Source organism: Ailuropoda melanoleuca, chromosome 10, assembly GCF_002007445.2.
Source record: "Ailuropoda melanoleuca isolate Jingjing chromosome 10, ASM200744v2, whole genome shotgun sequence".
Classification (NCBI taxonomy): domain Eukaryota; kingdom Metazoa; phylum Chordata; class Mammalia; order Carnivora; family Ursidae; genus Ailuropoda; species Ailuropoda melanoleuca.
This window is the reverse complement of record NC_048227.1, coordinates 17,776,003-17,801,685: the sequence shown is the minus strand read 5'-3', so window position 1 is coordinate 17,801,685 and position 25,683 is coordinate 17,776,003. Positions and strand designations below refer to the sequence as shown.

The 25,683-nt window shown below is 59.4% G+C and overlaps 2 protein-coding genes across 8 annotated transcripts in view; one reads left to right on the top strand and one right to left on the bottom strand.

Annotated features, from left to right (window-relative positions):
- Positions 1-5,121, top strand: part of IL21R (interleukin 21 receptor) — a 34,537-nt gene extending 29,416 nt beyond the window's left edge. For all 3 annotated transcript variants that reach the window (XM_011234032.3, XM_034670221.1, XM_034670222.1), the window contains 4 exons: positions 379-556; positions 836-935; positions 1,965-2,049; positions 3,701-5,121. In XM_011234032.3, the coding sequence (XP_011232334.1) occupies positions 379-556; positions 836-935; positions 1,965-2,049; positions 3,701-4,471 (1,134 nt within the window). In that variant the 3' untranslated portion in view covers positions 4,472-5,121. The remainder of the gene's footprint in view (positions 1-378; positions 557-835; positions 936-1,964; positions 2,050-3,700) is intronic.
- A 7,126-nt stretch (positions 5,122-12,247) lies between these two features.
- Positions 12,248-25,683, bottom strand: part of GTF3C1 (general transcription factor IIIC subunit 1) — a 75,131-nt gene continuing 61,695 nt past the window's right edge. For 4 of the 5 annotated variants that reach the window (XM_034670213.1, XM_034670212.1, XM_002926592.4 and 1 more), the window contains exons 28-37: positions 25,503-25,565; positions 24,594-24,687; positions 20,835-21,007; positions 18,887-19,174; positions 17,739-17,998; positions 16,588-16,868; positions 15,355-15,910; positions 14,533-14,584; positions 13,545-13,737; positions 12,978-13,190 (exon numbers count right to left, since the gene is read on the bottom strand). In XM_034670213.1, the coding sequence (XP_034526104.1) occupies positions 12,978-13,190; positions 13,545-13,737; positions 14,533-14,584; positions 15,355-15,910; positions 16,588-16,868; positions 17,739-17,998; positions 18,887-19,174; positions 20,835-21,007; positions 24,594-24,687; positions 25,503-25,565 (2,173 nt within the window). Of the gene's footprint in view, positions 13,191-13,544; positions 13,738-14,532; positions 14,585-15,354; positions 15,911-16,587; positions 16,869-17,738; positions 17,999-18,886; positions 19,175-20,834; positions 21,008-24,593; positions 24,688-25,502; positions 25,566-25,683 lie in introns of all 5 variants that reach the window. The other variant, XM_034670211.1, reaches the window with a different exon arrangement.

Below are 25,683 nucleotides of genomic sequence, written 5' to 3'. Positions count from 1 at the left end.
ATGCCTGCTGTTGAGAAAGCCCATGTGGAATAATTCCAAAAGTGACCACTGTCTGGAATGCTGCCGGTTAAGGATTCCCAAGAGGGGCCACTGCTATTCCTGGGCTGGTCCTGGTCCTTGCAGAGAGGCGTCCCCTGGCAGGACAGTGAGGGGAGAGCTGGGGTCAGAAAGAAAAAAGCTCTAGGCTGTGCCCACGGCTCCGTACCACCCGCACCGGAGCGGCCAGGACTCAGGCTGAGCTTGCTCTTTTGGAGGGAGCGGGGACTGTGCAGGAGACCCTCATTCCTTTCCGTGGTGGCTGGTAAAGGGGGCTTCTGCTGGAGGCCGGGGCTGGCCTGGGTGGGCCTGATCCAGGGCTTCCTTTCCCTGCATCCACAGAGTCCGAGGAGAAAGCTGATCTCGGTGGATTCGAGAAGCGTCTCTCTCCTTCCCTTGGAGTTCCAGAGCGACTCGAGCTATGAGCTGCAGATGCGTGCAGGGCCCCAGGCTGGCTCGTCCTTCCAGGGGACCTGGAGTGAGTGGAGTGACCCAGTAATCTTTCACACCCAGCCGGAAGGTAGGTGTGGCTCCTGGCAGGGCGTTCGGTGCTCCTAGTAACTCCCCGCAGTAGCAATTATTATCCTCATCTCGCAGATGGGAACACGGAGGCCCAGAGAGATGAAGTCTCTTGCCTGGGGTAGGGGTGGGAGCAGGAGCCCAGACCACCTCACTTCGAGGCTCCCGCGGCCTTCCCACGTCCTCCACACCCGCCCGGACCCATTGCCCAGCACACCCGCCCCACGTGGCCTCTGGGAGCGGTGGGTTCCCCTTCACCCAGTGTCTGCTTCCTTCCCAGAGATAAAGGGAGGCTGGCATACTTACCTGCTCTATCTCCTCCTGGTCGTCATACTCCCCATCCTCGTCTTCTTAGGCCTGAAGATCCACCTGACTTGGAGGTGAGGCCAAGGATTCAGGGAGGCAGGGGGAGGGGGTCAGCCTGGGCCACAGCCTCCCAATGACCACGCAGGGTTGGGGGACACAACCTGTCATCGTGACAGTGATGTTGAGAATGATGGTGATGAGAAACAGCTCCCGCCTGCCTCACCTTCGCCCCTGCCTCGGGAGCTTGCCGTTTGGTACTTACCCCCCTGGGCAGAAGGGGCAAGCGAGGAGGCACAGAGCTGGCAAGGAACTTGCCCAAAGCCACACAGCTCTGAAGGAAAGGAGGTGGAGTCCGCCCCTGTGCTCGTGACCGTGACCTAGGCTATGATCTTGTCCAGTGACGTTGACGCTTTGAGTCTGGGGGGGCACGCAGGGCCACCGGGTGGGGGTGAAGGGTGGGTGTGATAATCCGCCCCCTTCCCTTCTGCTCCACCCGGAGCTTTTGCTTTCATCCGTTTATATACTGGGTTTCTGCTGAATGTTGCCACTAGTTAAAATGAAAACCTGAACTCCGCTGGCCTTCACGAGCGCTGCCAGTGGAGGCAGGAGCTGCAGCCAGGGTTTGCTGAGCCTTGGGCGGGGGGGCTCTGCACACCTGGCTCAATGTGTTCATCCTCATCCAGAGGCTTTGAAAAAGATGGAAGCAGAGAAGCTAGAGGGGGAAAGAGTGCGATGCGAGTAATAATGACTATCACGGAGCGTTCTCTGGGTGCTGGGTGCTGGGGCGCTGTGCAGACACCCGCCAAGTGCTCCCCGCACCCTTGTGGAACCGGCCCTTTGCTCATCCCTGGCGGTGGAGGAGGAAGTTGAGGCTCAGAGGGGGAGCCGAGCACTTAAGCTCCGGGCACCTTCACGAGACTTGCTGCCCCCATTTTACGGATGTGGAACATGAGGCCTGGGGTAGAGGGGTGGAAGGGAGGTGCGTGGTGTGCTTTGGGAGGGGGGCAGAGTCTCCTGCAGGACAAAGCTGGGGAGCCCCTGAGCGGGAGGCCAGGCTGCCCTCTGGGGGATGGTGAGGGCTCACCTTGTCTCTGCCCTCCCAGGCTGTGGAAAAAGGTATGGGGACAGGTGCCCAGCCCACAGAAGTTCTTCCAGCCCCTCTACGTGGGCCACAGTGGAGACTTCAAGGTGAGTGCCCTCCAGCCCGAGACAAGCCCCTCGGAGCTTCTTACCCTCTGGGAGCTTACCTCCACCCACGCACCAGGACCCCAGCCCCACCCTGCAGGCCCAGAGCACCCGGGCCCCAGCCAGGCCCCGTCTCCGCATCTGCAAAGCGCAGGAAATAATTCGGGTGGGGCGGAACTGGTATAAGAATGACACAAAATTAGGCAGCATCTCCCAACCCAGGAGCCAGGCTGGGGGAGGGTGAGCCAGGTGGTTCCTTGAATCACAAACTGGCCTCCTGCTCCTTTGTCAGAAGCCTTTGAGTCGGAGGTAGAGACGGAGTGGGTTCTGGGAAGGGTATGGCCCCACCTGCAAAACACACCAACCCTCTGCCAAGCCCCAACCACCCATCACCCGCCGGCGCCCACGGCTGTCTGTGCCCATTTACCGCTCACCACCCACCCCGCGTGGGAGGGCCCGCCGCAGAGAGGATGTGGTGACAGGTGGGGGGGGCAGCCCGCCCACTCCAGCTGAGCCTGGATGTCAGGAAACGTGGACCAGAGCATCGGCTGAGCTCCTGCTGTCTGCCTGGTGCTGCACTGAGCGCCCTCTGCCCTCTGCCCCTTCCATCCTGATCACGGCCCCTGGGGGGGTGGGTGCTCTGTTGTCCTCTGGCCACCCCTGGGGAGACTGAGGCTCCGAGTGGGGAAGCAGCTTTCCTGAGGCAGGGGAGCAGCCTGGACTCCCACCCCCATGGGAGAGAAACCTTTCTCCTTCCTCTGCACCTTCCCTGGAGCTCAGATCTCACACCTGTTTGGGGTTTACTTGCCCGATACCCACGTACCGTGCGCCTGGCCCTGTGAGTGCATTAACTCCTTACTGCAGCTCTGTGCCGTGGGCACTACTGGCAGATGGGGGGGGCCTCATCCAGGTTCCGAGATGTTTTCTGAGGCAGCAGGCTCAAAACTTGGAGATTCTGGTTCTCAGGGGTTCTCACTGCCGCTCGGATGGGGACCCTGTGTCATGAGTGGGACCCATGGCCGGTGAGGGCGGGCAGGGGGTCGCTCAAAGCTTGGGGGTGCTGCCTCGTCCATCAACACCCCACATCCCTTACCCTCCAAGCACACAGAGGCCTTTCCAAGTGGTTTGTCACTGATTCACTTCGCCTGTTCATTTAGTTAATACACATTTATCGGGCACCAACTGTATTCGAGGCACTGTGTGAGCCTCCAGGGATATAGCTGGGACCAGAAGAATTGAGGCTTCTGCCCTGGCCAAGTGTCCACTCCAGTGGGACACCAACAGGAGAATTTCAGTTTTCAAGTGTCCTGGAGGAAATGAAACAGGGGACCAGGTGGCAGCTTTGTCACCCAGACCTCAAGCCCTCCTGCCCTCTTGTCTCTATAACTCAGCAATCTGCTACCCAGGCCCTATGCAGACCCCAGGCCACTGAGCACTGATTGTCTGGCAGGCTACTGAGGGCAACGGCTCCCTCCTGCAGGTGGGGAAACTGAGGCCCCGGGAGGAAGCGTCCCTGGATAGGGGCGCACCATGGTTCTGACCCCTGGTGCTCTCTTTATCCTCTTGTGTCTCTGTCTTGTCTCTATTATGTCTGTCTGTCCATATCCTCCTTGCCCCCATCCTGTCATGACTGTCCCCCTTTTCTCTCTCACAGAAATGGGTGGGCGCACCCTTCACTGCCTCCAGCCTGGAGCTGGGACCCCAGAGCCCCGAGGTGCTCTCGTCCTTGCAGACGCACACCTGCTGCCCCCCGAGGAGCGCCACCAAGGGGCTGCAGCCCATGCAGCTGCCGGAGCCCGCCGACCTGGTGGAAGCTGATGGGCTGCCTGAGCTGGGCTTCTGGGTCCCGGCCCCCTTCACCGCCGGCAGCTTGGGCGGCTCGGCTTACAGCCAGGAGAGGGATCGACCATATGGCGTCGTACTGTCCATTGACACGGTGACCGTAGCAGACACAGAGGGGCCATGTGCCTGGTCCTGCACCTGCGGGGATGATGGCTACCCAGCTCTGAACTTGGACGCCAGCCTGGAGCCCGGCTCAGGTGCCGAGGACCCGCTCTTGGACACTGGGACTACGGTCCTCTCCTGTGGCTGCGTCTCGACTGGTGGCATTGCCGGGCTGGGAGGCCCTCCTGGCAGCCTCCTCGACGGACTAAAGTTGCCCCTTGAAGATGAGGCAGGTTGGACCCCGGGGCCGCCGTGGAGTGGCGGGCCCCCCAGAGGGGCGTCGGACAGCGAAGCGGGCTCGCCTCCCGCCGGCCTGGACATGGACACTTTTGACAGCGGCTTTGCGGGCTCCGACTGCGGCAGCCCCGTGGAGTGTGACTTCACCAGCCCCAGTGACGAAGGGCCCCCCAGGAGCTATCTCCGCCAGTGGGTGGTCATGGCCCCTCCCCCTGAAGGCCCCGGGCCCCAGGCCAGCCAGTGAGGCCACCTGGCTGTCCAGAGCCGGCTGACACATTCGGCCTGGAGCAGAGCTGCGCTCACCTGGGGCCGTGGGATGAAGAGGCCTACGACGTCTGGGCCCCCAGATGGGGCCCCTGAGCCTGGTTGACACTGCATGTGTGGCCCAGGAGCACACGGGTGTGTCCCATGGGCATGGAGGCGAGACGCACATGTGTCTGAGACTGCGTGCACACGATGACAGCCGCCCTCCTTTCCGGACGTGGGGCGGCCCCAGGTCGTGCGCTGAGAGGCTGCTCCCACGTTGCCCACAGGGCCCGCTGGGACCTGGAACAGACACCCGTCCCCGCCCTGGAGGTCCGGCCTCCAGGAGCCCTGAGAAGTCCCTACTGTCCCTTTTCACTTCTCAGGGGGAGGGGAAGAGGATGGAGTGCGCCCACTGTGACCCTGGGTGTGGGAAGGTCTGTGGGGGCCCGTGGACCGAGGTCTGAATCCCGACTGTGATGCCCCCGGGCTGTGCCGCCTTGGGCAAGCGGCTTCCCCTCTCTGGGCTGGAGTTTCCTGTCTGGACAAGGGGGTGCGGGTAGCGTGACCCACCTTGGGGAGAACTCGTGAGGTCACCCACTGTACGGGCTGCAGGAGAGCAGGCCCTCAATAAATGCAGATTCCTTCCTTCTGGGGCCCCAGACCATGGCTTGTGCTGGCGGTGGGCGGGGGTGAGAAGGCAGCCACAGCTTGGGCTCCGCAGAGGGGCACTGGGGGGAGGGGTTTCCAGGCTTCCAGTCAGCCTGTCCCTTAGAAGCAGCCCCCTCCAGCCAAGATTTGCTGGCTCCTGCTGCCCACTTAGTTATTCCCTTTATGCTCCCAAGAAATATTTATCAGGCACAAATACGGGTGCCGGGTTCTGGGGTGCAGGGCGGCAGGGGGAGGGGACACCTGGTGGGGGAGGGGCAGGCAGGAACACTCGGTGATGACTCAGCCCTCTGCTCTCCCCAGGAATCGGGAAAATCGGGAATCCGGTAGTCAAGGTCTTGCTGACGATTTCTCAGGGAGCCTGTTCAAATGCGAATTGAGAAGCTAAGAAAATCCATCTTGGCCACGTTTGAAGGCTCCTTACCCAACATCAGCTCTGGCCCAGAGACCGCAGGCAGCTCCCACTTTAGAAAACAAAATCATAACCAACCAACGGGAGAGCATAGGCTGCTTTCCCAATCGGGGTGCTCACCTTTAGAGGCGTCTTTTTCCGAGACCACCAAGCAGGGTTAGGGAGGCCGAGAGTCTGACTCAGCTCTCAGAGCCCCGGGGCATCCCTGCCCCGGCCTGGCACTGCCTGGCACTGCCTGGGCCCCGTCATTCTCCCATGAGGCCGGGCTGTGGGCAGAACCTGAAGGAGAAAGCTCGGGTTTGTCTCCCCTCTTGGATGAGTCTGGGCTTACAAGTTGGTGGAAGTCGGTCCTGCAGAAAGCCTCACTGTGGCTCATCTGTAAATTGGGGTGGCTGGGGGAGTCCCCGAGAGAGTCCTGGGTGCTGAAAGTTCTAGAACATTGATGGTTTCAACCGTGGGGCTGTTGACCTGGGGTCCAAGTGAGGCTCAGTGGGGAGCTCGAGTCTGACACGGGAGCTCCTGCACAAGTGAGCAACCCTCACCATCCCCCACCGTCACCCCTGGGGAGGCTTGGGCCAAGGTGTGCTGTGGTTTTCACATCCTCCTGAGGGCAGCAGCTCCAGGGGCCACCTGAGCCCCCAGCTCCCCAGGGGAGGTAGCTCAGCTCTCCTGTGCACAGAGCTCTGGGCTGGGGCCAGGGGCCAGGGCTGGGATCTGGTCAGGGGCTCTGGCCTGGGCCAAGCATGGCTCCTCACCACCTGTCTCTGAAGGGGACTCAGTTCTTAAGCAGGCTGCAAAACGGAGGCAGGAGCTGGCCCTCCTGGGAGGGTGGATTAGCAGAAGCTGGGTGGGCGGATGACAGAGGGACCGGTGGCTACGTTGGTGGGTGGATGGACAGACGGATGAAGGGATGGTGAAAGGCTAGAAGGAAGAACGCTGGCGGACAGGTGGAAACAGAAGCTAGAGACCAAGATCGTGAGTCGAATATAACTCCACGAGGGCAACAGCTTCCTCTAGTTTGTTCACTGCCCTACCTCCAGCCCGGCACACAGGCACTCGATAAAGCCCGATTTGTAGTGTGTCATGTGTGCTTTATTTCCACGGTGTAGACGCTTCGACCGTAGCCAATTTCAAGCTACCAACCTGACAACCTGAAGCGGGATCGGGAAGAGATGTGTGTCATCAGCCCTCCTAGGTGGTCCGAGCCAGCCCCAGCACACCACTGATGGGAGCCCCAAGGGGCATCGGGAGGGGCTGGAGGGTTTCAGGGAGGAGGTGGTGTTTGTTGGACTTTGAAAAATGAATAGGCGTTGTTAGATGCATGGGTTCTTCAGGGCAGAAGGAAGAGCTTGAGCAGGGGCCGGGAGGTGCGAAGGAGCCCTGAGCTCCGGGAGGTGGGGAAGGTGGCCCCTCGGCGCCCAGAGTCCAGGCCACGGCTGCTAGTGACTCTCTTTAGAGAGTCAGGAGGATTGATAGCAAGACCCCATGCACGAAAGCCGCGTTCTACTCCTGGGCAGGCACTTCTCCAGCTGCGGGCTGGAGAGGGCAGGGCGATCCATTTGACAAATGACGTGAAGGTGCACGGCGGGCCCAGGGCTTGCTTGCCTGAGGTCACACACGGAATTAAAGATCACAGCCAGAACTTGAACTCTGGTCTCCTGACCCCCAAATGCAGCTCGTCCTTCCCCTTGCTCTTCTGGGAGGGACTTAGGTCAAGAGGGAACAAACTCTAAGCAAACAACTGAGGGGTGTGTGTTGCTTCTGTCCATGCAGCATCTTTGTGGGTGGCTGACCCCAGCTTTGGGAGTGGCCGACAGAGTCCATGTGCAGCCCCCACCCCCAGCCATACTACTGATTCTGGGACACACACATGACCCAGACCTGTCCATGTGCTCTTTCTGCTGGGACTGCCGAGAGGGAGGGATGGACTGAAGCCTGGGGTTGTGGGGTGGGGCCAACACACAAGTAAGCAGAGCTGGGAATGGAGACTGATTCCTGGTAATATCTCTTGAGCTCCTGGATCCAGCCATGCCTGAAACCACATCCCCATGGACTTTTGAGGTACACAGTATGGAAGTCATTACGCTGTTCACCAGGTATTTCTAGCTCTTCAGCTTCTGGGCCCGCTGGTATGGTACCACATGACCGGGACTGGCCAGGGAGTTGCAAGCAGAAGTGGTAAGTCTCACTTCTGGACCAGAGCACGCACCTGACCATTGTGATGTCCTCCAGAGTGTTGTTCCTCTCTGCCACCATGAGCTGTGATAAATGCGCTGGTGGCTGCTCGGCTTTCGGGGAGGACCTCCACGTCTCAGCTCCGCTAGGATGAGGCCCACACACAAGAAAGCAGAGCTGGGTGTCTTCCTTTAGGCTCCCTGTTGGAGGGGAAGCCTCTTTCCCCTCCCCTACTTGGGACTTGGTCTGGGGACGGGCGGCCGGTACCACGTGGGGCACATCCCAACCACAGCTGCCCGGGTGCACCATTGGAAAACCAGGGATGGGACAGACGGAGCAGTGAGCACATACATCCCCTTGCCTCCCGGGAGCCTGTCGCACCAGGAGAACAGGAGGAAGAAGTACATGTTCTCGACAGGGAGGAGATGGGAGAGGGGTCACCCGCAGTTAAGAGGCATCACGCACGAAGGGAAAACAAGAGGAGTCAGGTCACCTTCTCAGCAGGACCTCCCCTGGGCCCCCCATTCAAAACCGCAGCACCCCACTGACTTGGTTGTCCCCCCCCGGCCTGGTAACATTTGTTAAGCTCTAGCCTATGTCTTTTCCTGATTTGTCGTGTTTACTGTTGATCCCGCTAGCACGGGGGTTCTGCCTGTTTTCTTCACCGCTGGTCTCAGAGCCTAGAAGAGTGCCTGGCACACGGCAGGTGCCCTGCAAATGCTGAATGGATCAATGTGTGAATCCATCAGTTAACGGCAGAGTGGCGACTGACAAGGCAGTGGGCAGAGTGGACGGAGAGGACTGAGAGCAGGAGGGAGCCACCTGTTCGGGACCTGGAGGTGCCACAGAACAGGACAGAGAGATGAAGACGGGGGCCTCCTGGGAAGTCTGTAAATGGGGCAAGAGACCCTCTCCCATTGCTCACCCCAGGGAGCAGCAAGGGGTCTTTCCCCCATCCCTAGGGGCAACAGATCTGAGGGTTTTTCTTTTGCCATTGGTGGCCCCAGAGAAGAAACCTTCTCATTCTGCGATTTAGGGGGTCTCCTAGAATAATGTCAGCGGCTTACCCCAAAGCAAACCCCACCTCTAGCAACCGGCGTGGAGGGGGAGGACTTTGGGACTGCACGGCCCGAGCGGCACACCAGCAGATCCACCCGCTAGCTGCCAATCTGCAGAAGTTATTTTCTCTTTCTGTGCCTCAGTTTCTTCAGACACAAAATGGGCGTATGGAGCAGACAGAGTTCTTTCTGAGGCAGCTGTGAGGCCGAGGGAAATCGTGTTGAGTGCAGAGGATGGCGTCTGGCATGCTGCAAGCGCTCAGAAAGTGGTGTTGTTGCTTTATCATCATTTTTGTGGACACGTTCCCCGCCCCCGTCCCCCCGCCCCAACTACTCCAGCAAGCTTTTCCCGTTCTCAGCCGTTGGAGGCTGGACACATTGCGGCAGACACCTGCAGAGTAAGCGGAACCAGCTGCAGAGCCGTCGGGCTGCTGCTGCCACCTGCTGGTGGCCATGGGAACTTGTCTGAAGAGTGGCGGGCGGTGCCCTCCCCGCTCTACACTGGCTCACGCTCTGCAGGCGCTGTGTCGCGTGGCTTGTATGCACGGCCCTATACCACGGTTGCAGCAACCCTCCACAGTGGGAGTATGGTGATGAGGACACAAGGTGAACTGACGGGCTTTTTAATTCAACCAGGGCTGACTTCTGGTTGGGTGGCTGGATGTGCACAGGGCACTGGACAGTGGGGGTGGCGAGGTGTCACTAAGCAGGGAGATCACACGTGTGCACTCACGCCCACACGTACACACACGCGTGCGCAGCACATATACACACATACTTGTCTATAACAGATCCACGGACACATACACGCACAACTGGAAAATCCCTGGCAGAAGTGGGTCAAGCATCCAAGGGAAGGCTGGGTAGTCAGGGGAAGTCAGAGGGCGGATATCACTCTCAGCCTAGGTCAGAGAGGGGAGCAGGGGCACTCGGGAGGAGGGCCAGCAGCAGGCAGGACATCGGTCTGAGAGAAGGGAGAGGAGGCAAACCAGGGGGAAGCCGGGAAGAGCGGTGCTTACCTTTAGGGAAAGGAGGGAATAAATCCAGGGACACGGTGGGGGCTCAGGGAGCTTTATCAGTGGGACAGTTTATGTAAATGGCATCACAGGCCCATGTTTTCTAGAGTGCATAAAACGAATGTAAATCCAAAGAAAAGGTCTTAAGGGGAAAGGAGCCTGAAGGCTTGCGTCTTACCTATACCGTTTTAAGTGTTCTAAAGAGAATGCGTTACCACGTTGCTGATATAAGTTAAAAGGGGTAAGAACCAAAAGAGCTGGCCGGGAGGCATGAAGGAGAGAGCCATGGATGTCCAGGCCCTATAGTTCTGGCATCCTGTGAATGGCAGGACAGGGTGTACAGGACCTGTGCCCTCTGGGCTCACTGTCCCTCCTCACCCCCCCGCCTTATGTTTGGGAGTCAGTCTAAATGTGAAATCTTCACACCCTCACACACTTCAGTTTTCCAGTATCTACCACTCCCGAATATTTATATTTAACACAGGGCTCCCGTTCTCCTCATTTATGTCACCTGCTTGACCCCTAAAGGCGTCTGTGCTCAGACCTTCTGGTCTGTGCTGTGGTTCCTGAAGCCCTTTGTGCAGAGGTTGGAAGGGCAGAGCTACCTTGGATGGGTGGATGGATGGATGGATGGATGGATGGATGGATGGGTGGGTGGATGGATGGATGGATGATAGGATGGATGGATGGGTGGATGGATGGATGGATGGATGGATGGGTGGGTGGATGGATGGATGGATGGATGATAGGATGGATGGATGGATGGGTGGATGGATGGATGGATGGGTGGATGGATGGATGGATGATAGGATGGATGGATGGATGGATGGATGGGTGGATGGATGGATGGATGGATGGATGGGTGGATGGATGGATGGATNGTGGGTGGGTGGATGGATGGATGGATGGATGGATGGGTGGATGGATGGATGGATGGATGGATGGGTGGATGGATGGATGGATGATAGGATGGATGGATGGATGGATGGGTGGATGGATGGATGGATGGATGGATGGATGGATGGATGAATAGGTGGGTGGGTGAACAGATAGATGGATGGGGGTGGATGGGCAGACAGACATGGACAGATGCACAGGTGGGCAGACAGAGGGGGAGAACAGGTCATCCTTGCACAGGATGGCTGGNTGGATGGATGAATAGGTGGGTGGGTGAACAGATAGATGGATGGGGGTGGATGGGCGGACAGACATGGACAGATGCACAGGTGGGCAGACAGAGGGGGAGAACAGGTCATCCTTGCACAGGATGGCTGGTTGTGGAATGTGGAGCCGTGATCATAGCAACCCATCTCTCCACCAAAGGGCTACACCCTTCATCCCTATGTCTCTCCAAACACAGGCCCAAACCATCCCTCCGGCACGGGGCCAGAAAGGGAGAGAACTTTGCTGAGCGCTACTATGTGCTTGCACTTGGGTGTTCCTTAGTGCCTTTGGTCCTCCCATGAGGGGGGTAGCCCATCCCCATTTTTCAGATGAGAGAAGCAAGGCTCTGAGATGGGAGTGTCGAGACTGGGTGCCCGTAACCCTTCCTGTCTTCCGCCACATGATGCATTCCCAAACAACTGGCATTTGTAAAGAATTTTCTGTTCCTAAAGCAAATAACACTCCTTATTCTACTTGATCTCAAAAAAATCCCCCCAAACACTATTTCTTTTTTTTACACTTGAGTAAAAATAAAAGGAAAAAAAATGATGGTTAAGCCTTGGCCAGGTCTTAGCTGTGCTGGCGTTCACCCTCAGACTCCCCACCCCATGCTCCGTCCTGCCCGTCGTCACCCCGGAGTCTGGTCCCAGGACGGAAATACGGGGCCGTGAGGGGGGCCAGGCCAATGCTACAGGTCAGACATGGCCAGATGGGCTGCTTTTGTAAGGCTGAGAAGCCGGTGGGTGCAAGGCTGGCCCTGGGGCAGTGCTGACTGAGGGGCCTGTCCCCACTGCCCTATGCACTGTTGCTGGAACTCTCCAGTTTGCAACAAGATAGAAGTCTGGATTTTTTTAAAATGTGAAATGTCCATTAAAAAAAAAATGTTGGCAGCTAACATACACATATGAAAGAGAGAAGGAAAAAGAAAAGAAAAGACGGAGAGAGAGAGAAAGGGAGGGAGGGAAGAAAATGAGAAGGAACGGGAGGGGAGAAAGGACGGGAAGGCTGAAGAGAATGTCCACTGCCCAAATTCACACCATAGGCCTGTGACCCCTGCGACCTGCCGGCCTGGCACTGGGCCAGCCCTGCATGGCACACCTGCCCAAGCTTCTCCAGGAAGACACAGGCCTGGGCCCAGCTGAGGGGCAGAGGCGGGAGGGCCGGGCCGTGGGCCTCCCCCTCCCTTGGTTTTACTGGGAGCGTCTAGTGCTGGCTGGTCCACAGCTGAAAGCAGGGAGGCCCCCAGGGGATCACAGATTCTTTAGGAAACACACAGAACTAAACGCATTTTACTTCACTTTAATTACAAAATAAATAAATACATGCCAAGGGATTTTTTTAAAGAAAAAAGAAGTGAAAGAAACAAACCAACCCCAGGCCCACAAGGCTCCTTGGCTCCAGCCCACAGGAAGGGCGCCCCCCTCCCGGAGGCCCGCTGGGCGTTTTGCCAGGCCAACAAGGGAACCCCAGGCTCCTCTCTGGGTCCAATGTGCTGCCTGGAGAGGGGTCAGTCCCTGCTGGGGCCCTTGGTGGCAGGACATGCAGCCCCTGTTCTGTGACGCGCCCCCCACGAGGCCCTGCACTTGGGGCACTTGGCCTTTCTGCCATGAGGGCTGGAATCTGCAACACGGGGTGTGAGCAACGCAAGCTGAGGCCCACAAGGAGCGTGGGAGGCGCAGGGGCCCGGGCAGGCAGCTCTGCTCCCTAACGGTGGAGGCCCTCAGAGGCCAAGCCCACCAGGGCCTCTCAAACTCACCACAACCCAAGTTCCGCAGAGAAGGCAGGCAGCGACGGGCGAGCAGGATCCGTGCTGCGGCCACGGCTAAGACACCCTGGGGACAAGAGAGGGACAGCAGGGACCCAAGCCTCCCGGCAGCTGCCCCCTGACAATGCCTGGTGGGACCGGGCAGGGCCCTCGGTCTGGAAGACCCACGGAGCAGGCAGGCGGGAGGCTTGGCACAGAGCCTCGGTGCCCCCGTGCACCGGCGGGAGGGGTCGTGCTGACGACACGCCTCATAAGTGGACCCACTTGTTCCAGTTGACCTCGTGGGGGAACACGCGGCCCAACCGCAGGGTGCAGTCCAGCGTGGGCTCGTAGAACACAGTGGGGCTCTCGCCTGGGCTGTAGGGCGCCTGGCCCTCCGCGACCCGGGGCTTGGAGAAGAGAGAGACAGCTGCCGGCTTTTTCAGCAAGCACTTCTTAATGCAGCCCAGGGATTCCAGGCCCTAGAGACAGCGGGACAGGCAGGGTGACGGGCGCACTTGCAGACTGGGCCCTCCGTTCCACCCCGGGAGCCGCAGGACCCCAGGGCAGGGGTGGGGGCTGCAGGGGCCCAGGGAGGACAGGCGAAGGGCTCATCGGCCGGCCTGGCAGCCTCGGAGGGCAGTGAGTACGCCTCTCTGGGCGGGGCCGAGCAGGGGGGTAACGTAAGTAAGGGACCCATGGGAGCGGTCTGGCTCTCAGGCCAAGCCTGGACATCTCCCGACGGCCCACCCCGCTGGGAGACTGAGACAGGGGCCCAGGAGGAGGGAGGCGTGGTCAGCAGGGGTGGGGGGGGCAGGGAGCTGGGGGAGCCGCACCTGCAGCAGCTCGAGCACGGCGATGGGCTGCAGCACGCCCTGGTAATGCCGCAGCAGGCAGCTCTCAGGGATGCCGGGCCGGCTCATGATGTGGTAGAGCACGGCCTCCATCATGCCTTTGCACACCGGCACGTTCAGGTGGCCGTCCACGATGCGCCACGGGCGGGCGATGAAGGAGATGTTCTCGCAGTCCCTGCGGGGGCGGTGGGCAGGCGGGCGTCAGGCTTGGTGGGCGAGGGGACGCTGAGCCTCAAGGCAGTTGGGGCCTGGCCCGCGTCACGGGGCTGGGGGTCCTGCTCCTCTACCCACCACCCCCATCTGGAATGAGGCGTCCCAACCCCAGGGCCCAGGGCCGCCGGCCGACGGGACGTGCCAATGTTCCCCACAGGACCCCGCGCTGGCAGGGAGGGAGACAAGCCGACTTCTGGATTCACCAGCTCCATCCTGGCCTCTGAAGCCATGGCTGACGTCACATCAGGCTAAAGCCCACAGAGGTCTTCATGCGGGAGCTCTACTTCTGTGTCTTAGACAGCAGTCCCCCCGGCCCCCAGGGACCGGCCTGCCACACGGGGTCCAGGCACAGGAGGGGCCCAGGACCAGCTGGACACTCGGCTCTGACTGGGCCCTGGGAGGGCTGTTATCTGAGCCGGGGGCTCACGGCCCCAGCCAGCTGGGGGACTGTGCACACGTATGGGAGGCGCCCCCTCTCCAGCAAGGCTCCTGTGAAGCCCGTGGTTCCAGACGGACCCACACTGCACAAGTCTACACCTCCGGTCCTCGCCCGCTCCCTGCAGCAGCTCCTGCCTTGCTCCCCCAGCAAGTGGGACCACCGAGGTCCCATAGGTTTCCAGGTCCCCTGGCCAAGAACCACTGCGCCAGACCGTGGAAGATCTCCGTGTGACGATCACTACTGGGACCCCAGGGACAGACTCCCCACCCTTGCCCCCGTGCCCCGCGCCAGGCCGCCTGGATCTGGGCACACACTCACTTTCCCCACGCTGCTTGGGAGAGGCTGCCGGCCACAGAACTCTCGGCCAAACCTGATGGAAGAGAGGAAGGACATGAGACCTAAGAGGTGGGAGTCCATCTCTTCCTCTTCTGTTCACACGACACGTCCTTCCGGGCTCTGGGGAAAGCCATGAACAGAGGGACAGCAAGCCCGTTCCTCACAGAGCCCTCACCCACCCTGAGGGGCTTGCACATGCAGAACCGAACCGGCTAGGCCACAGTATGCAAGTGTCAGCGGGGCGGGGGGTGTTCCCAGGGCCCTGAGGAGCCCGCACAAGGAGAGGCAGGTGGGCACCTCATCTTCCACCCAGAAGCCCCGACCACAGAGCTGTGTGTGGAAACCCCTACGGCAAAAACAGCCCCCAGGAAACAAAAGATGCCTTTAGAAACCACGTGATGAGGCCAGCGCTGAGCACAGGTGACAGCATCTACACCACAGGAGAGGAACATGGCAGGTTTCCGTCCCTGCCCGTCTGCCAATCCCGACAGGAGGCGCGACCCCCCCCCCCCCCCCCCCCCCGTTCCTGCCGCTACGACCTCACGCCTGACACCTCAGCCAACAATGCTTTCCAGAACCACCCCTCCTGTCCCACACTTGTCATTCACAGCCCTGCTCAGGAGTCCCTGAAGCCCTCTAGTGGCGACAGTGAGAGGAAACAGGCAAGACCTCTCCCCCCTCGAGGTTGAGGCTAGGAAAAGCTGGGGTTCCCAGTCTCACGGAAGGTGTAGGGTGTGGGGGACACTCAGGCCCCAGGACAGAGGACATGGGCAGGTGGGGTAGGGGACAAGTTTCGTTTGGTACCTCTGGGGTCTTCAGATCCTTCTGGAAGCTGGGCCTGACAGCTCAGCTGTTCCTGGCCTAGAGGGCTGGGAACCCCGCTATCCTCTTGGTCCTCCGGCCCGGCCTCTGGTGCTCTTGGGGGAGGCTCCTTCACACCTGTGTCTCCGGGAGCTGCTGGCAGAGAGGGTGTGGGGGCTTCTGGCCCCTCTTCCCCTCGGGGCCTGGGGCTGGGAGCCAAGCGCACATCCTGGAGCGTGGGCCTCTTGGCGGGGGGCTTCTGGGTACTCTCTGAGTCGCTCTCTCCGCCCTGACCGGCCACGTCCCTGCTCGTCCAGCTGGCGCGCCTCTTGGTGCTCCGGGGGCCCTGGGAAGGCGGTGCCTGCCTCTCCGAGGGGCTGTCCTCGCCGGAAGGCCCATCTTGGGGTCTGGCCTGGGGGTCTTCCCTTTGAGGGTACGCATCCTCCTCTCTGCCTTTCAGCCGCACCGAGTGCAGGAGCCAGGGCTGGGCAGAGACCATAGCCACCAGGCGAATGGTGTTGCCACCGACTTCCAGGACCTGGCGATGCTCCAGGAGGTCCTAGGAAAAGCGGGAGACACACCGGGTCTGTGCGGGACTGTGGGACCCTCATGCTTACTCCCCTTGCCCGATGCACCTCAGCGTCCCAAGCAAATGGCAAGCCCAGCTCCGTGACGACAGATGACTCGAGGGTGAGATCTGGCTTCCAGCCCTACACGGGTGCCAGCTGGTGGCCCCGGGGCAGCCCTTTCCCTCTCAGGGGCGTGGGGCGAACTTCTTAGAACCAAAGCTGCCGTAAATGACATGCACCCCCTGCTTCCAACTACGGACCGTGCAGAGGGGGCCAGCCAGGTCCCAGGGCGCTCAGTTTCAAAGGTCCGTCTGTTACTCCGCATCTTGGGTTCGAGGGTCCCTGATGAACATGGACCCAGGCAGGTAAAGCGGGGAGTCCTGTGGGGCCAGGTGCAGGATATCCGGGAGTTGTGGGCAGAGATGGCCCTACCTGCCTCTGACCCACTGTGCTGAAGAAACGGGGTCCAGGGTGTCAAACCTCCTAATAGTCCAGGGAAGCTGAGGTTTAGGCAAAATCTCCCATTTTCAATCTTGGCAACTAATTTAATTTTTGAAGAAATTACAGCACGTGCCCCAAACCAAGCCCCTCCTCCACAGTGTGCTTCTGGCCAGGGAGCGGCGCCTTCCGCGTCGGCCACCCCGCGAGGCCTGACAGCACGGCTCACCTGGACGTAGTCTGCGAAGGTCCTGGTGCGCTCGGCATCTGTCCTCTCAAAGGCGGAGAACCACCTGCTCAGCTCCACTCTGTCCACCCCGAAGCACCCAGTGGCCGCAATGACCCCGTGGACCTCCAAGACGGCGCACACGTCTCCCGGCTCATACCCGCACAGCTCCACCTGGTGGACAAACGCTTCCAGGCTGCAGGCCGCCCCCTGGCTCTTCATCAGCCTGGTGAAGGCAGCAGGGAGGCAGGATATGCCCACCGGCAGCTCTTCCAGAGAAGGGTCTGTGAAAACGAGGAGGACGCAAATCAGCCCAGACCTGAGCACAAGCAATACTGAGGAGGAACGTGCTCGAACATCAACTCACCGCCCCCGCCCCCCAACAGGGAGGACAAGGCGTGGGCTCTGGCTGTCAGGATGCCCCCCGGGGCCAGCATGATGGGCAAGGAGGGGCTGGGGTCTGGGAACAGTAGCCTCGGAGCTCTGGAGGGGGATCCTCAACTTGGGCTGCCCTGGGCCCTGCCTTCCAGGGGCTCCTGTGTTCACCGGTCCTCAGATGCTGGGGGACTCCCCAGAACCCCACCCCGAACTCCCGCGTGAGCTTCCACAAGCCGGGGCTGGTGTGCATGGCTTCCTGGAAGAGCTGGCTCTGCTAAGATCACGGTCACGGGTTTGGCCGTGCCAAACTCCAGGCAGAGCACAGAATACCAACTGGGGTTTCGAAAGTGGAAGTGAACACCATGCACCCCAACAGGTGAAGGGAAGGCAGAGGCAGGAGGGCTGGGAAGCGGCCCGAATATTCTCATTTTATGTAGCGGGAGGAGAGACCGCCTCGAATTTGGGGTATGGGAAAGCTGGCTTGAGTTTCAGAGGTAACACATGGAAGGGCTAAAAAGAGCGTAAAAACCGGAAACAAAGGAGGTGTAGATCATGACTGTAAGCCAAGAACTCCTCTTTCAGAGCAAGAGGCTGAAAGTCATACTTAATTTGTGGAAGTGCATACTTCCGAGCCCTGGGGAAGGTGCACGGGGCAGTGGGGGAAGCACCAGAAGACCCCAGCCCAGGATGGGAGGGGAGGCGCGTGGGTTCGGTCCCAGCCCCAGTCCGTGGGGGCTCCTGGGTCGGGGCGCCGACGGCGGTGGGGCGACACTTACCGGTGGGCTGGAGCCGGGTGGGCGCGGGGGTGCGGCGCAGCCGGAACTTCACCTGGCAGGAGTTCACCACGATGCTGTCGTTGGGGTTGAGGTTGCGGGTGCTGACGATGCCGGGCGCGCAGTAGCCCCGCATCAGCAGGTAGTTGGTGTGGGAGGCCTGGCGGGCTTTCACCTCGATGGCCCGGCGCTTGCTCCCCGAGCCTTCGTCCAAGTCTTCCTCCTCGTCGTCATCCTCGTCCAAGCCCCCGTCCTTCCCCAGACTAGGAGAAGAACATGGACCTGGGTGACGGAGCACAGGCCCGGCCGGCCCTGCCACAGTGCGCCAGGTCCCTCAGAGAGGGGCCCGCTCAGAGTGGCCGCCATGGTCCAGCCTCAGGAATGGCCTGTGGTCGCTATAGACCCCATCCCCCCACCCCCCAGCGTCCTGCTGTGAAGGGCAGTGTGGACTGCTGCTTCAGATTCATCTCCTCTGACCACCTCCCCACACACCACACTCACCCCTGTTCATGTACCAGTGCCTTTGCAGGGGCTGTTCTTTCTGCCTGGAAACACTTCCAGGTTCTGTCCCCAAACTGCCTGCTTTTCCACTAAACCCCAGCTTAGCTATTAGGTCCTCAAGGAACCTCTGCCAAAGTCACCTTCCCGCCTTACCCCTCCTCGCCACACTGTGCTGGGTCCCTTTCTTTGGCACAGCCAAGTCCCTGCCCTCCACTGGCTCCCCCTGTGCCTGGAGGCACCAGCACAAGGCACTGGACTGGCCACAGTGTTGAAGTCCCTAGTCCCCCGATCTGTGAGGTCCCATCCCCAGAAGCTCCCTGCCGCACGGCGGACACCTGCCACCTCGTGTGCCAGATGCCACACGGTGCCAGACGTGACACGCACAAACTCAGCATGTGTTTGTGGAATGAATAAAGACCAGGGTTGCCCGGTGGCTCCGTCGGTGAAGCGTCTGCCTTCAGCTAAGGTCATGATCTTGGGGGCCTGAGATCGAGCCCTGCATGGGGCTCCCTGCTCAGCGGGGAGCCTGCTTCTCCCTCTCCTTCTGCCCCTCCCCCTGCTTGTGTGTGCACGTGCACCACAGTGGCTGAGGCCCCCAGCTGCGCTCACAGCAGCATGCGTGGGGCGCCGGCGGACACCTCCGCCCTCACCTCTTCATGACTTCGTTCTCCACCATGGAGCTGTCCACCACGACAATCTGCTCTGGGATCTGGACATCCACGGAAATGAGGCCCAAAGAGAAAAGGGTCAGGGCGGCCACGCAGTGTCCTCCAGGGCTGTCCAGAGAAAATGCCACCAGGTGACTGGTAGACTTGCTATTATCCTGGTCTTTGAAGGAAAAATTATCGGGCTGGTCCAACTTGCCGGCAGCCAGGATTGTGTTGAAGAACTGGAATGATTCCGTGCAGACAGTGCTGGGAAATCGCCATGTAAAAATCCTGCGTGGACAAAAAGGAGGTAAGGTCCAAACTGAGGACAGGATGTGAGAGGCCTCCATGTGGATGGGCTACGGGCCCTTCAGATCTTTGCGTTCAAAACTGACCACAGCAGGGGCGCCTGGGTGGCTCAGTCGTTAAGCGTCTGCCCTCAGCTCAGGGCGTGATCCCAGGGTTCTTGGATCGAGCCCCATATCAGGCTCCCTGTCCCACTGGGAGCCTGCTTCTCCCTCTCCCACTCCCCCTGCTTGTGCTCCCTCTCTCGCTGGCTGTCTCTCTCTGTCTGTCAAATAAATAAATAAAATTAAACAAAACAAAACAAAAACAAAACTGACCACACCAGCTTCCCCCCAAAGCCCTCTTTTCCACCTCAGATGAAGGTGCCGTATTCCAGTCTAACTGCGTGTGCCTTCCCTGCTCACCTGAGCACCTTCACGGTGGGGCCATGTCTTTGCGTCTAACCTAACACTCTACACCTCACGGGCATTCGCGATGAACAGGCGCCAGACTGGGGAAGACGGATGCACTTCTTGCAACGATTATCTGTACCCCGGGCAAGCCCCGAACCCGTGCAGAGATGACAGGACACGTGTCCCTGTCACTGTCTCCGTGAGATGACTGCAGAGTCTAGCCCTGGCCTCTGTCCAAAAGCATGACTTCCCACAACCCTGCAACAGGGGCCTAGGTCCTAGGGAGGGACCCAGAAGGTCTTCTGGATGCAAATGCTGCCCCTTGGCTCACAGACAAGAATGCCGCGGTGGAGAAATTGTCAAGAAGTAGCTCAAGGTCAAATGGCCTTGCTGGACCTGGACCCACATCTTCTGCTTGCCGGGCTGGCTCTTTTCACTACAGCCGGCTGCATCCCAGGGAGGCAAGGAGACCGAGGGTCACTCGGGGGGCCTCTGAGAAAAGCCCAAGCGTCTGGGTCACAGGCAAAGGGATGCATAAAAATCCAGCCCCCTCATTTTGCTCTTCTTCTGTTTCGGACCATGGCCTGAGTGTAGATCTGAAGACTGACAGGGAGAAGAGCCTGGAAAAGGGGAAGCCCTCCAAGGCCAAAGGTCTATCTCACAGACTTCCCCTTCGCGTGGTCAAGGAGCCCCGGGGCACAAAAGGCCAAGCGGGTAACAGAGACCAGCCATGCCGGCTGGGGGAGCGAGGCCATGCTGTGAGGGGTGCTCCTGTGAGGAGGGGCTGCGGAGGGTGACTCGCAGCGTCCCAGATCACACTTGGACGGCTGAGGGGCTGCAGAACGCGTCTGGGAAGGATGGGATGGCTTCAAACAGAAGTGTGTGAGCCTGCGACATGCACAGCTCGGTGCGGCTCTGTGCCGTGAGAATGGCCGATGAGGCCCAACCACGACGCTGTGCCTTTCACTGGGCTCATGAGCACATTAAAAACTCATTTCTCCCAATTTGACAGGAGAAAGGGAAACATGCCACCTGCAGAATGGTAAATGTCCCCAAACTACCGAGAGCGCTGCTCTCATCCCCTGGCAGGTGGCACAGGCATTGGTGAGGACGCTCGTTCCAGAAGCTGCACGCCTTCCGAGCTGGATGGACGCCTGCTCCTTCCGCTCCCAGGCGCTGCTCTTTGCAGAGAACGTGTGGGCCAGCCTCTGATCCGGGGACCAGCCTCCCCCAGCCGCAGCCAGAGGGCTCACCTGTAGTAGCTCTGGGACAGCTGGTAGGACATGGGCACGAAGGGCAGAGCCCGGTTCTTCTTCGGGCCCAGCATGTGGTTGACGCGGCGCCGGTTGACCAAGCTCCTTTTCTGGCACTCCATGAAGGCCTTCACGAGGATGTGGTCCTTATACTCTCGGTACAGGCGGAAAGTCTGCAACACAGCAAGGCCGTGGGTGAGCGAGGCTCTCCAGCAGCTGGGGGAAGGGGCAGAACATGGGGGTGCACAGAAGGGGAGCCCATCATGTGTGCCGGAAACGGATATGGGGCTGAGGGGTCGGGAGGCTGGAGCAGACTCCTGGGGGTGCGGGATGGGAAGGCCTGCAGAAAGCCGGCAATCCATCAACCTTCACCCATATCAGAGAGAAGGACACCCCAGAGAAAGCCAGGCAGCTGGAGACAAAGGACGGCTCTGCACCTCACGCCTATGTCTTTGGATACAAGGTTGTGGGAGTCAACTCAGAACCACCTCTGATACCACTCACTTCCCGAGCCCTCGCCCAGCCGCCCATTAATAGGTCCAGTCGGCAGTGTCCACATACAACGTTCCCAAACACAAGTGCTTGATGCCTTCTACACCATTGCTCATCACTGGAGCCTCTGGCTAACTGCTCCCAGCCCCTGGCCATCTGCCACGCAGCCACAGTGAGCCCTGTGTGCCTCCATCAGACCACGTGCGGCCTCCCTCTACAGAGGGAACACCCGGTCCTCACTTCGCCTGTCAAGGACCCCGGCAGTGCGACCCTGCCCGCCACTCCAGCCTCACCAGCCTCCCGTCTCACTGGCCTTCCTACCTTCCCTCAAAGAGCCTGCCCACCGTGGGGGCCTGGCGTTTGCAGCTCCCATTTCTTGGACAGCATCAACCCCCAATTTTTGCAAGGCTGACTCGACACTCAGCTCTCAGTTCAAATATGTCCCGTCAAGAAGCAAATCCTTCTCCTTGCCCCGCAGCAGTCAACTGTGTCGTAGGGGCCTGTTTCATTTTCTCCGTAGCAACTCTCTCTGCCTGAAATGACCTCATTCACTTACTCGTCTCTCTCGCCCACCCAAAAGAAAGTCCCACAGAAAGACATTCAATGGACTACCGCTGCCACGGCAGCCCCCGGCACCCCACACCCGGCACCCAGCTCCGCGCACCCAGCACGGAGCAAACATGGAAGGCGGTGTCCAGCCCGTCACAGAGGCTCCGCCGCCGGCCACGCCACTCTGGCTCCATGGCTCAGATTTGGACCCGGACCAGAGGAAGAGCAGCTCCAAGGCCCGCAGGGACAGCAGAGTCCCAGTGACTCCCGTTTCTGAAAAGCACTGGCTCAACCAGCTGACCGAACAGCGAATGTCTAGCACACGCCAGACCACAGGAAAGCTCCTGCTAGACCTGCCTCCTCGAAAGCACTGGCCATGAAAATGTGCAGTCATGGTCTGAGAATTTTGGGCTTGGGAGGTTCTCTGCTGTGTTGGCCCAGGAACCACGAGCGGCAGGGAAGACAGAGGCTCGTGGACTTCAAGGGATCTTCCGAGGTCACACTGCTGGGCGGGGCTGGGACCAACAACAGAACAAGGCCTTGTCCTCGAGGCCAGTGACCTCACCACTGCACCACTGCAGAGACACACAGGGGATCGGGAGCCAAAGCGGTGGTCGGATGGGGTGCCAGGGCAGCACGGGGTGTTCTCCCGGAGCCGGAGGGGGGGTCTGTGCACACACTGGGCCTTGTCAGTCTGAGGCCTCCACACCACCCTCGATTTCTCTAGACAGAGCTTCCACGTCAGCTGTGGTGCACAGGCCCGAGGCAGGGAGCACCGCACCAGGCAGAGGGCAAGGGGCTGGAGAGAGGCCATACCACCACCATTCCCACCCCTGGGCAAGCTGGGATCCAGCTACTCATGGAAAGCCTGGTATCTTCAGCTCTTCTCCATGTGAAGACGATGACAAGAGGGGCGTATTCCTCCGTCAGCTGCTGATGGGGCATAGGAGTGCTCGGACCACGTATAGGGAGGGAGGGAGTGTGGTCCCGCCCACCAGATTCCTACCCACTGCCCTGCACCATGCCTCGTGGCAACTTGGCGCTGCAGGGAGCCGAGTGGGATCCTACGTATGGCCTCTGACCGCACCCACCAGAGCCCAGACACCACCTGGAAATGGAACTGGAGGAGGAACAAGCAGCAGCAGGATGCAGGGGACAGGCCCTGGCTGGGACACAGGGACCTGGCTTCTGTCACTGACTTCGGGGCTGGGCTTTCTCATGTGATGGGCAGTTGGACTAACTCCTGAGGTCCTGTCCAGCTCAAAGCCCTGCTGGGCAGCACAGCCAAAAGGTCCCTCCATGGCCACAGGTAAAGTTGGAAATTGGGTTTTTTATGGGCAATGCTGGCAGTAAATTAAAAATATATTTTTTCTTTTTAAACAAGCTCAAGTGCAACAAGACAGAGCCGGGGGCCGGACCGGGGGCTGTCTCTGCAGGACTCCTGCCCCGCCCCACCCTATTCCAGTCTTGTTTTCTGGCATGTTCAGGCTCACACGAGGCTTTGGGCACAGAGGAGGGGGCAAGGCCCCACGACCAGCCTCCCATTCGGAAACACACATGCTTCATGTGAGTAAGCAGGGTTGAAGGGTTCTGTGGCACCAAGGGTAGCAAGAATGGGATGACTGGGGACCTCCCACTAGATTGTCCCAGATGTCACTGCTGGACAAGCAACTGCACCTCACAGTGACGAATTCAAAGAAGAGACAGGAACACTCAGTCTTGGGTCTGCGGGGTCCTGGCCATTGCTGTACAAGGACTGTGGTCATACCTGGCCACAGGTTTTCCCTAAATCACTCCATTTCCCCCGAGTCTTCCTCACCTCCCTTGTGGCCAAGATAACAAGCACTGCCTGGAGAATGTGGGCAGTGCCCAAGCTGGGTCTACACTGCGTTGTCTCCCCCAGGGCGCCTCGCTGCCTACACCCCGCGTTAGAGTCCTGGGGACCGGCAGCACACTTGTCAGGCTCCCACCCCCTCTGCGGCCCCGGGGGGTGGGGTCCGGGCCCACGTGCTGACAGATGTGGTCCTCCAGAACATTAAGAACGAGGGACGCACTGCCTCCAGGGAGGGGGGTGGCGCAGGCCCTCCTCAGCACCTCTCTGCTGGGGCCCTGGCACCACAGTTCGGGTCTGATGGAGAGTGCTGTGACACCTTGGGCACTTGCTTCTTCGCCCCTCTGAAACGCAAGTTTCCTTGTTCGGAAATGAGTGCTAATACCAACACCTCCCCAGGCTCCGGACGGGCTTGAATGAGAACTGCCTTCCTCCCTCCCACCCTCACTCAGCCAAGACAGAGCAAGCATTAGGTTCTAATACGTTCTCAGGAGAGAGAGAGGCCCATGGCCCACAGAAAGGCTGCTTTCCCGCTCGGTGATCTCTAGCGATCAAAAGAGCTCGACATTTCTAAGTTCTGATTGGAGAAGATAAGCCGCACAGGTCGGTCACTCCCTCAGCTCTCAGTCGTGGCTCGCTTCCTCTTCGGCTGAATTTTCTGCATTAACATTCGACTCAAAACCTGAGCCCGGGAGGGATTTTGGAAGTCACTGGGTCCTGTCCCCACACTTGGAAGATGAAAGAAGAGGGCATGCGACTCTCGGGGGAAATCGGGCCCCCCCCTCGAGACTGCACAGCTGAGAAGAACATGAGCGAGGGCCCCCGCTTCTGATGGCCCAAACCCCACAGCGCTGCTGCCACGCTGTCCCCAGGTCCCTGCCACTCACCTGAAATGACCGGCAGGACTCCATCTGGCTGTCCGAGAGGGCCAGTGTGCTCTGGACCAGGTTCTGGAGTACCAGGAAGTGGATGTCATCCACGCTGAAAGACAGTGGGGAGGAGGGCAGAGCATGTGAGGCCGTGGGCCACGGGCACTGCTCGTCCTGGGTGGACGCAGTTTTTATTTAGAAAAAGTGATCCTGCCAAAGTGACTCGAATGCCAAAACTATTCACGAACCAAAACAAAACAAGTGGTGGGTTTTAAGCCTTACTAACTGGTCAATTTTTGCAGGGAGAAATGTTTCCGCTTAGCGGGTAAAGCATGCCGTGCCATACTCTGGAAACAGGTTTATGTGACAACTGACGAATGTAGTTAGTGCTGAGATTTTTTTCCGCCTGTCTATCTACCAATCAAATCAACAGTTGCACGCTCTACTGACTGACCCAGCCATGTGCCCCGTTTTCCTCCAGACTTAAACTTTGGTTTTTCTCCAAAGAAGCTTCTCACTGAAATACAGAGGTAAGATCAAGCTGAACATTGGTTATCCCACAGGGAAAAAAACAGCTGAGTTTTCTAACCAGAGCTTTGTGTGGAAAACTTATGGCCTGGAATTCAAGTCCTTTCCTCGAGCCACCTTAAGGCTAGGCCACGGATTCCTGAGACTAGGGTCGGCCAGCGTCTCCTGGAAAGGGCCAGGTAATGAAGATTTTGGGGTCTTTGTGGGCTGTATGGTCTCGGTCGTAGCCACTCAACCCTGACACTATAGGATGGAGGCAGCCCAGACAGCAATGGGCCAGTCGTTGCTGCGCTCTAACACAACTTTAATTGCAAAGACGGAGGGCGGGCTAGATCTGGCCCTGAGTGGGCAGCCCGATCAAGCAGATGAGGGAAAGGCACTGGGTCAATCGGTGTTTACCTATTCAGTTCATCCTCTTTCCTGGTTGGATCCTTTTCGTCTCCAATCACCAGAACTCGGTATCTGTGTAAGGAACGAGAGACGAGCATGTCAGCGAACACGGCTGACCTTCACCAACCGAGGGGAGGTTTGCTCGACATGGCCATTTACTGGCTAAAGCGTTGGAGGAAACGTAAAACTC